Source organism: Bombina bombina, chromosome 7, assembly GCF_027579735.1.
Source record: "Bombina bombina isolate aBomBom1 chromosome 7, aBomBom1.pri, whole genome shotgun sequence".
In the NCBI taxonomy this organism is placed as follows: domain Eukaryota; kingdom Metazoa; phylum Chordata; class Amphibia; order Anura; family Bombinatoridae; genus Bombina; species Bombina bombina.
The window spans coordinates 579025949-579036885 of record NC_069505.1 but is presented as its reverse complement, the minus strand read 5'-3'; the positions used below and the strand labels follow the sequence as shown (position 1 = coordinate 579036885).

At 36.4% G+C, this 10937-nt stretch overlaps 1 protein-coding gene across 4 annotated transcripts in view; it reads right to left on the bottom strand.

Annotated features, from left to right (window-relative positions):
- Positions 1–437: 437 nt before the first annotated feature.
- Positions 438–10937, bottom strand: part of LOC128667114 (zinc finger protein 2) — a 31177-nt gene continuing 20677 nt past the window's right edge. For 3 of the 4 annotated variants that reach the window (XM_053722021.1, XM_053722023.1, XM_053722022.1), the window contains exons 7-11: positions 10662–10748; positions 10338–10553; positions 9787–9873; positions 5954–6590; positions 438–617 (exon numbers count right to left, since the gene is read on the bottom strand). In XM_053722021.1, coding sequence (XP_053577996.1) covers positions 608–617; positions 5954–6590; positions 9787–9873; positions 10338–10553; positions 10662–10748 — 1037 coding nt within the window. In that variant the 3' untranslated portion in view covers positions 438–607. Of the gene's footprint in view, positions 618–5953; positions 6591–7042; positions 7110–9786; positions 9874–10337; positions 10554–10661; positions 10749–10937 lie in introns of those variants that run through there. The other variant, XM_053722024.1, reaches the window with a different exon arrangement.

Here is a 10937-nt window from a genome sequence, read left to right as displayed (position 1 = left end):
AAGAAATTAACACTTATAATTAGAGGAAAAAAATAAAAATAAAAAAAAACTTGTTGTGCACTGCACTACTGTGTACTACTACTGATGATGATCTATCTTCTGGGAATCTACACTTGACTCAACTAAATTATATATTAAATAAATATAATATTACATTTATCATCTATCTAGTAAGTAACTCTATATATCATTCATCCTCTATATCTACTAGATAGATGATAGAGAGAGAGCAGTACGTAGAAGATATTATATATATAGATTTTGGTAACATCATGTTAAATATATTATATTTTACAATTCACTTCACAATACATCCTACAAGCAACCCTTAATGAACATTTATAAATAAAATATATTGTATTATGCTAAAATGTTATCAAACTCAATGTTATGCGTCACAGAAGTAAAAAAAAAAAAAAATCAGTAAGGCACTTCAGTTTTTTTTACAATATTCACTTTATTGCTCACAACTTTGAGCTGTCCCACCGCCACAATACTCCCAGATGACTCCCACACACTCTTCAATCTCTTCCAAAATGGCCGTTTCGCAGGCATTTTCAGGTCTGCACACTGGTCCGCCTCTCATCCTCCCTCTCCGCCTCCGTTCTCATGACGATCTGAAAATGTATTTAATTTTTAAATTGCGTACTCTCACGGTTTTAAAACTGCGGCGATTAATCGTGGTTTAAAATCGCATTCGCGATTAATCTTGCAGCTCAAGTTTGAAGCATGAAAGAAAATAGAAAGTTATCCAAGTGAAAAATTATTTGTATATACATAACTATTTCTTCTACTTAATTCAAGCTTTTAAGGGACATTACCCATTCATTGTCATAAAAGATTACTTCTTTAAAGGGACATTAAACACTACACAAATGCTAGATAGAATGATGCATTCAAAGAAAAGATTAGTCTGAGAATAACAGGTAGATGTATTTTTTATAGTTTCATTAGCTGTTTAAATAGTGACACAATGAGTGTAAAGTTTTAGTGTCTATAAAACAATGGGAGCTGCCATGTTGTAACTTAGGTTACCTTCTCTGCTGTGGCCAATTAGGGACAGTTATAAATAGGTCACTAGAGTGTGCAGCCAATGGCTGTGTGGTATATAACAGTGTTCTGCACTTCTATTTCTAACAGGAACTGAAAAGCTCACAATTTCAGAATGGAATTATAGGAAAAGGGGACAAAATAATGTATATTGTAGAGGATTTTTTTTTTTATGCATACGATTTATCATTTTATATTACCATCTCAAAGTGTTTAATGTCCATTTAATATATAAACTAAATTAAAAAAAAAAACGGCAAATTAGGACTAAAATCTTAATCCCACAGAGATGGAGGTCCCCATGCTGAGGATGTGGTTGCATCAAGGGGAGTTTCGGCAGAATTAAATTTCATGAGTTAAAGGGACATTAAACACTTTGAGATGGTAATATAAAATGTATGTGCAGTATATATATATAAATAGAAACTGCAATATACTTTTATTTATTTTGTCCCCTTTTCCTGTAATTCCATTCTGAAATTGTGAGCTTTTCAGTTCCTGTTAGAAATGGAAGTGCAGAACACTGTTATGTACCACACAGCCATTGGCTGCACACTCTAGTGACCTATTTATAACTGTATCTAATTGGCCACAGCAGAGAAGGTAACCTAAGTTACAACATGGCAGCTCCCACTGATTTATAGACACTAAAACATTACTTATTTTGTCACTAATTAAACTTTAAAAAATAAATCTACAGGTTATTCTCAGACTAATCTTTTGTTTGAATGCATCATTCTATCATTTAGCTTACTTGATTAATGGCAGTAAGCTATTAGTACTTAAAGGGGCACTAAACCCACATTTTTTCTTTCACGATTCAGATAGAGCAGCAATTTTAATCAACTTTCTAATTTACTCCTATTATCAATTTTTCTTTCTTCTTCTTTGCTATCTTTATTTAAAAAGCAGGAATGTAAGGTTCAGAACACTGGATAGTGCTTGCTTATTGGTGGCTACATTTAACCACCAATAAAGCAAGTATAATCCAAGTTCTGAACCAAAAATTGGTCCGGCTCCTAAGCTTTACATTCCTGCTTTTTTTTAAAAAAAAAGATAGAAAGAGAACGAATAAAAATTTATATTAGGAGTAAATTAGAAAGTTGCTTAAACTTACTGCTGTATCTGAATCATGGAAGAAAAAAATGGGGTTTAGAATCCCTTTAAAGGGACAGTCAACACCAGAATTTTTGTTGTTAAAAAAGATAGATAATCCCTTTATACCCAATCCCCAGTTTTGCATAACCAACACTGTTATATTAATACATTTTTTACCTCTGTGATTACCTTGTACCTAAGCCTCTGCAGACTGCCCCCTTATTTCAGTTCTTTTCACAGACTTGCATTTTAGCCAATCAGTGCTCACTCCAGGGTAACTTCACGTGCATGAGCTCAATGTTATCTATATGAAACACATGAACTAATGCCCTCTAGTGGTCAAAATGCATTCAGATTATAGGCAGTATCCAAGATCTAATAAATTAGCATATGAACCTTCTAGGTTTAGCTTTCAACTAAGAATACCAAGAGAACAAAGCAAAATTGGTGATAAAAATAAATTGGAAAGTTCTTTAAAATTACATTCCCTATTTAAATCATAAAAGTTTTTTGTTTTGGAGTTAACTGTGCCTTTAACTAATACTCAGTTCCTAGTCTGTCAGCTATTTCAGTGCTATGAACTGCATTGTATATTTTTATTACACTACTCCCCTTCTCGCTTTACCCCCCCCCCCCCTTTTTCACCCTTCTTTTAACCACTAAACAGAGCAGGAGTTATAAATATATATGTTTATGTATAGTCACCTTTAGTGTTTTTGTCTCAAGTTGGTCTATACTCTACAGCAGGGTTCTTCATACTTTTTTTTCCCCCCAAGACCCAGTGCCATGATACCTCGTACCGTTGCAGCCCTTTTTTATGTTTGGTCTGAAAAATTCTGAATTAGTATACAAGATAGCTGCAATTTTTGGTAAAGTGACTAAAATGTGTTTGTGCTTTATTCCTGATTGTTGTCAAACTTAAGTGTTGTAAAATCTCATACCACACACACAATCTCATACAAAACACACCATACCCACTCTCATACAGAAAAGAAAAACAAAACAGTGACTAAACTATAAATGCATTACTTATCTTTAGGTTTCAGATAAGGTATTAATATCGTACAATGGCAAACAGGCAGTCTATCACGATAGCTGTCTTCATTCAGTGGAACAAAGGCAGATGCTGTATAAAACTACTCTCCAAGATGATAATTAGCAGACTCTCCTGCTTCCCCTTAGCAATTCGAATAAATTAAACTTTCAGTTTAGAAGGTGTGTCTACATTTAGCAAAATAACAGTGTTCTCATAACAAGCAAATATCCTCACACTAGTGCTTAGCACTATCTGTCTATTGGAATGGTACAACCCTCTTTCTAACTAAGAGCATCTGCTTTGAGAACAGAAGAGAATACAAGTGTAACTTATTTCTTAAAGGCACATGTAATATATACACACAATATATGTATGCATACTGTGTATATGTTGTGTGAAGAATTACTAGAAGCTAGCCGAATACATTGAGTGAGCCACTGACAAGAGACATGTGCAGCCACCAATCAACAGCTAGCTCCAAATAATCAGCAGTTGTCGCCTGAGGCTATGTAGGAATGCTATTCAACAATGGATTCCAAGAGAATACAGCAAATTTGTTAATAGAAGTAAATTGAAAAGTTGTATAAAATTGTATTATCTATCTGAATCATGAAAGAAAAAATTATTATATATTTGAATGCTTGCTCATATGACTTTACCATCTATATAATCCTTACAAATTCCTTGGAATCATGGTGTTTGCTTTATCATCAGTTTAATGTCACAATATAGCAAAGCTGTAAATTTCTAAATAAAAGTTAATATAATAGAGGGACACTTGAATGTCACATGGAGCACTTACAACATAACATTTAACACATTACAGGACACACAAATTAAAAGAGAGCTCTATTATTTAGAGACATTTTCATATTTCGCAGTACAGGTTGCTGTAGTTCTGCATTATTTTTGTTTCCAGCAGAATCAAATAATATATACCGTAAATGTATATATGTTAATAATGCTCACTCATTACCCAAAATATACCTGATTATAACTACAGGGCGCTGACAGTGACAAAAATAATGGCATCCGCCTTAAAAAATAGCAAAATCACACTCAATGTTACAAGTATATAGTTTATTATAACATACTGATAACTAAACACCTTAAAGGGACAGTCTACACCTTAGTCATCTTAAAGTCTTACTTTAGATTAAGCTGCAAATAGCCCCCTGCACTCCTTTCTACATCATGCAGTAGTAACAGTAAAAATGTTATTTTAAAATGAATATTGTTTCTGGCCAGTTTGAAATGGCTGCCAAGCTCCGCCCACTGATGATATAACAATCTGGGCTGCATCTATGTACTCTGCTGAATAGCATTGATAGTCTGTTGAATCTAATTAGTGAGTCTTTTGTAACTAGTGAAGTCTTTAATGCAGCCCAGATCGTGATGTCATCAGTGGGCGGGGCTTTGCAGCCATTTCAAAGTGATCAGAAACAATAATAATTTTAAAATAACTTTTTACTATTACTACTGCATGGTATAGAAAGGGTGCAGGAGGCTATTTGCAGCTTCATCTAAAGTAAGACTTTAAGATGACTAAGGTGTAGACTGTCCCTTTAAGGGAAATTTAACACAAAATGTTCCTTTCGTGGTTCAGACAGAAATTATATTTTTAATCAACATTCCAATTTATTTCTATGATCTAATTTGCTTTGGGTTTTTTTGTATGGCGTACTAAGGTAGGCTCAGAAGCTGGAATCAAGCAGCAGATTGGTTTCTGCACATATACAGTATGCCTCTGTCATTGGCTAGTCCTATGTATTCAGCTAGCTCCCAGTAGTGTATTGCTGCTCCTTCAATAAAGGATACAAAGAGAATTAAGCAAAATGAATAATATAAGTCAATTGGAAAGTTGTTTAAAATCGTATGCTCTATCTGAATCATGAAAGAAATATATATAAATGTGAACACCCATTGCTAATGATAGCACCAAAACCGATGAGACTCCACCCAAGGGTTAAATACTGAGTATGCAATTGAAATGCCTGTGGGGAAAACAATTCACCACCACCCAATCCTGAGCGAACATATGAGCTGTACCTCTCACAGTATACTCATTGCCAGACACCGTATACTTAATCAAGTTGGGAAATAAGCACATAAGTCAGTGCACATACTCTGTGTAGATAGTGTAACTGCCTCTTTCACAGTACAGTCCCAACAGAGCTAGCTTCACAAAAGATCCAGTCTGCCGGATCATTAAACTCAAATATTTTTGCAAAGCTTATATTAAAGGAACATCAAAGCCAACATTTAATTTCCCTGTAAAATATTTAATGAGTGAAAATAAAATAACATGGGAATATATGTTCACCATTTATGTTCTCTTCTTTTGCTGTAAAATACTTCTGATAAATGTGCTGGAATTGCAAACCTTTGTAAGGTGGGCTAACAAAATGACAGTGTTGTATATATTTTATGGTGTCTATAGACAAGCTTTCATGGCAGCCATTCCCAATGGCATCACCAGGGCTGGCACTAGCCCCTCGCAATGGTGGTAAATCCCTTCCTGTCACGCCACCATTCTGCTCACGCCCCCTTCCTTGCTTCACCTGGTCCCGCCCACACGACTCAACGGAACTTTCGGTCCCATCGTCCCATCTCAGCACCGCCAACAAATCTCCAGTGGGCCTCCTGGAAGTGGCCCCTCCACATGCAATTTCTCCAGACACCAATGGCCATTTCCATATTCATGGAAAACACTGTCATAGTCATTATGAATTATATTGATAGAGCATTTAGACTTGGCAAAAGTATTACCTCTCTCTTGTGTGTGTTAGTTGGTGTCTAATTAGGTTTGATCTTTCAGAGAAAGCTTTCCCACAGGTCGAACAAATGTTAGGCCTTTCCCCTGTATGAGTTCTGTGGTGTCTATTTAGACTTGATCTTTCAGCAAAGCCTTTTCCGCACATTCTACAAATAAATGGTTTCTCACCAGTATGAGTTCTTTGGTGTATAATCAGTACAGATCTTTTAGTAAAAACTTTCTTACATTCATAGCAGACAAGCAACTTTTTCCCTCTATGAGAACTAGATGGCCTCTTATTTGTATAAGATTTTTCATAGGTCCCTTCCGTAAGTGATACTTGGCGTTTATCAAATTCTGATATTGTATTGGCTAATTTATCAGATTCTGGTATCTGGAGCTGATTAAAAAGTCTGGTTCCACATATTACATCACTATAATCATTGACAATCACTTCCTTTTGATCACACATATATTCCACAGTAGAGTTTAGCAATCCATAGTCAGGGAATTTTGATCTTTTAAGAGGGTTTGTTTCAGAGTTTTCAACTTCAGTCTTCATATGTAGATTAGGTTCATCTTCGTTTATCCCCGTTAATGAGCAGGCTATAATGTGAGATTCTTCCCCAGAAAACTGGTGAGTGGATACGTCTGTTGAGATAGAATGAACATTAAGATAATGAGATTAATTGCAAATTAGAATCTAACATTTTACACACATCATGTAACACCATATAAGATAACTTTATATTTGTTCCCAGATACAACTAAATATTTGTACATTTTAGTGCAGGTCTCAACAAACCCACAAGAAAACATTTTTGGGTTTCATGTAGTTTAAGTCTGTAAATTGTGGTTCCAATTCCTGACAAAAGTTGGAGTGCAGACTCTACACTTAAAGGGATAGTAAACACCAAAAATGTTATTGTTTAAAAAGATAGATAATCCCTTTATTTACTATTCCCCAGTTTTGCATAATCAACACTGTTATCGAAATAAACTTTTTACATCTGTAATTATCTTGTATCTAAGCTTCTGCAGACTGCCCCCTTAGCTCAGATCTTTTGACAGACTTGCATTTCAGGCAATTAGTGCAGACTCACATGAAATAACGCCCTCTAGTGGTGAAAAACTGTCAAATGCATTCAGATTAGAGGTGGCCTTCAAGGTCTAAAAAAAATAACATATGAGCCTACCTAGGTTTAGATTTCAAGTAAGAATACCAAGAGGAAAAAAGCAAAATTGGTGATAACAGTAAATTGGAAAGTTGTTTAAAATTACTTATCCTATCTGAATTATAAAAGGTTTTTTTAGACTAGACTGTCCCTTTAAAGGGACACTGAACCCAAATAGTTTATTTTGTGATTCAGATAGAGCAGCAATTTTAAGTAACTTTCTAATTTACTACGATTATCAAATTTTCTTCATTCTCTTGGTATCTTTATTTGAAAAGCAAAAATGTAAGTTTAGATGCCGGCCCATTTTTGGTGAACAACCTGGGTTGATCTTGCTAATTGGTGGATAAATTCACCCACCAATAAACAAGTGCTGTCCAGGGTCTGAACCAAAAATTGGCTGGCTCCTTAGTGACAGAGAGCGACCTGTATGCTCGTTGCCTAGGGGGGAGTCGGCTCCTCTCTGCATGCGGCGGTGACGTCATCGCCGCACGCTTTCTCCCTCAGAAGCCGGTTAGGATCTCCTGTGGCGTGAATCCTGCGCCTATGTAAGTAACTCAGTCACTGCCCAAGTATAGGTTTTACTTACTGTTCTCCTGGGTTGTGCTTATTTGTATGATGGACTGTTATATTGTTGCTGAACCTTGCCTGTCTGACCACTCTGCCTGTTTAACCCTTAACTGCTGGATTGATTTACTGTTGCCAAACCCTGCCTGCCTGACCATCCTAGTGGTTTACATCTGGACTGCCCTACTGTTGCCGATTCCTGCCTGCCTGACCATCCTAGTGGTCTACCCCTGAACTACCTTTCTCCGGTTTCCTGTCTGTTGCCACCAAGGACTGTCCTGCCTGTGGTAAGTGCCACTTATCTCATCTTGCAAACCTTCTCTGCTCTGGGATATTCCCTATCATTCCGGCTCGACGCCGGGATAACAAGACTACTGGCTGAGTTCGGTCTGATAGAGGAGTATCCCACAAACATTACACTTAGCTTAGATGCCTTCTTTTTCAAATAAAGATAGCAAGAGAATGGAGAAAAAAATGATAATAGGAGTAATTTAGAAAGTTGCTTAAAATTGCTGCTCTATCTGAATCACAAAAGAAAAAACTTGGGTTCAGTGTCCCTTTAAGTCCAATTCCTGACAAAAGTTGGAGTGCAGACTTCATACTTGATACTGCTATATTCTACACAGTCATTGGAAAACCTAGGTTTCAACACTTAATACTTTTCAATATGGCTAGATTACCAGTGGCTGGTTAATGCTACCACAAATTTGCGGTAGCAATTAGCTCTTCAAAAATTAACCAGAGATCAGATCTTTGGTTAATTTTCTAAATGTACCCAAATTTCAGTCTAGTGGTGTCAATAATAAAATGTAGCATTTGCATTGCGATCTATGGGGACTGTGTGCTCCCAGTAAATATATACACATATAAACACAAGTACATATTCATATACAGTATATTTCAATTTGCTGCCCATTGTTGCGCGATTTACCCCCTTCGCTCGCTAGATTCACAGCCATTTCGGACAGCATGAGAACGAAGCTCCCATTGGAGACTATGGAAACGCGTTCTTGTGAGCACAAAGCTTCCTTGTAATGCGAACGTGAGGTTGCATTTGCATTGTGAGTCACCTCTAATACCAGTACACAATTGCGTGCGCTGGTTTTACGAGTGGAGAGCAAATATCGGGCTTGCGAAAGTGCAATTTTGTGCTCCACTCGTAATCTGACCCATCATTTTTGACAATATACCTGAATAGTATTCTAAGGCTAATCTTTCTTCGGAATACATTTTTCTAGGATTTGTTGAGTGTTTAATGTCCCATTAAAGGGACACTGAACCCAATTTTTTTATTTCATGATTCAGATAGAGCATGTAATTTTAAGCAACTTTTTAATTTCCTCCTATTATCAATTTTTATTCGTTCTCTTGGTATCTTCATTTGAAAAAGAAGGCATCTAAGCTAAGGAGCCAGACAATTTTTGGTTCAGAACATGGGCAGCACTTGTTTAATGGTGGGTGAATTTATCCACCAATCAGCAACAACAACCCAGATTGTTCACCAAAAATGGGCCGGCATCTACACTTACATTCTTGCTTTTCAAATAAAGATACCAAGAGAATGAAGAAAATGTTATACTAGGAGTAAATTAGAAAGTTGCTTAAAATTACTGTTCTATCTGAATCATGAAAGAAAAAAAATGGGTTCAGTGTCCCTTTAATGTTGATTCAAAAGTAATCAGAAGCTTCAGTGACTACAGTTCTGGAAAATGGGCTTTTATATACAAAAGATACCTTGGCGGTCAGGAAATATTGCACACATTTGCTAAACATGACCAATGATGCATCAAAAAAAATTCATGATTCAGAAAGAACATGTGATCTTAAACAAATTTACTATTTTCTAATTTACTTCATTCTCTTGGTACCCTTTGATGAAAAGCATACCTAAATAGGCTCAGGAGCTGCTGATTGGTGGCACATAAATACCTCATTAGTTCACCAGATATGTTCAGCTAGCTCCCAGTAGTGTATTGCGGCTCCTTCAACAAAGGATACCAAGAGAATGAAGCAAATTGAATAATAGACGTAAAATGCAAATTTGTTTAAAATCACATCTGGGGTTTTATGTCCCTTAAATTATTATTTCATTTTCTATCACTCACCTGCATAGAGGTCTGAGTGGTTTTCCGTCTGCTGAGAGTCCTCACTTTCCTCCTTAACTAACACAGTAAATAGATTTTCCTGGAACTCTGGGGAATAAATAAATAAAATGATTTAACACCACATCAACAGAATCATTTCAAACAAATTCTCACCAAGTTTCAATGCAGCAACTTAAATTTCCCTAAAATCTCCTTATTGCTCTATGAAAAACTTATCAAATCTATTGCAAAAAATGACCTAATTGGTTTTCTCCAAATATGAAGTCTAATTAAAAGGCTAAAAAAAAGTTTGGAAGCATCAAAATCCATCAAGGAAATCTGCAGGACGATGTGTTTTAGTGACACAAAAAACTCTAATAGAAACAGATTTCTTATAGCTATAATCAGGGCCGGCTCCAGATATTGTGCTGCCTGTGTCCGAGAATGCAATGACGCCCCCCAGAAGTAACATTACTGATTAGCATATCAACCTACTAAGCCTACCTACCTGCGACCGATGCTTATGCACAATAAATGGAAAGATAGTTAGGAAAGAAATACACTTGTCCCACCTTGAATGTCGCCCCTGACCGGTTCTTTGTCTTTGTGCATGACGAGGTTATGCTGCTGGGAGCCAGCGACTTCCCCCACGGAGACAGAGGACAGGACTGGTCTGGGTCTGACAGTGACTGATTCAGCCACTGATGCGCTGCCCCTTGTCAAGTGCTGCCTGGGTCTGTTGGACCCTCTTGGTCCCATGGTTGAATTGGCCCTGGCTATAATGCTTCCTAGAAACATACATTACTCATTACTCATCTCATACGCTGAGAAAATGTCAATAATTGCACTGGGCTGTAGCCCTTTACCTTCTGATATAACGTGTTATATTTATTTACCTGGGTCAATACTGTCAGAAATCTCCTGCGGGCTCCTTGCACACAAGTCTTCATGTTGTCCAGTATTTAATACATCAGTATCTTCTCCTGTAACAAATAAATACAAGTGCATTAAAGGGACAGTCTAGTCAAAAATAAACTTTCATGATTCCGATAGAGCATATCATTTTAAACAATTTTCTAATATACTTTTAGCATCAAATTTGCTTTCTTCACTTGGTATTCTTTGTTGAAAGCTAAACCTAGATAGGCTCATATGCTAATTTCTAAGCCCAT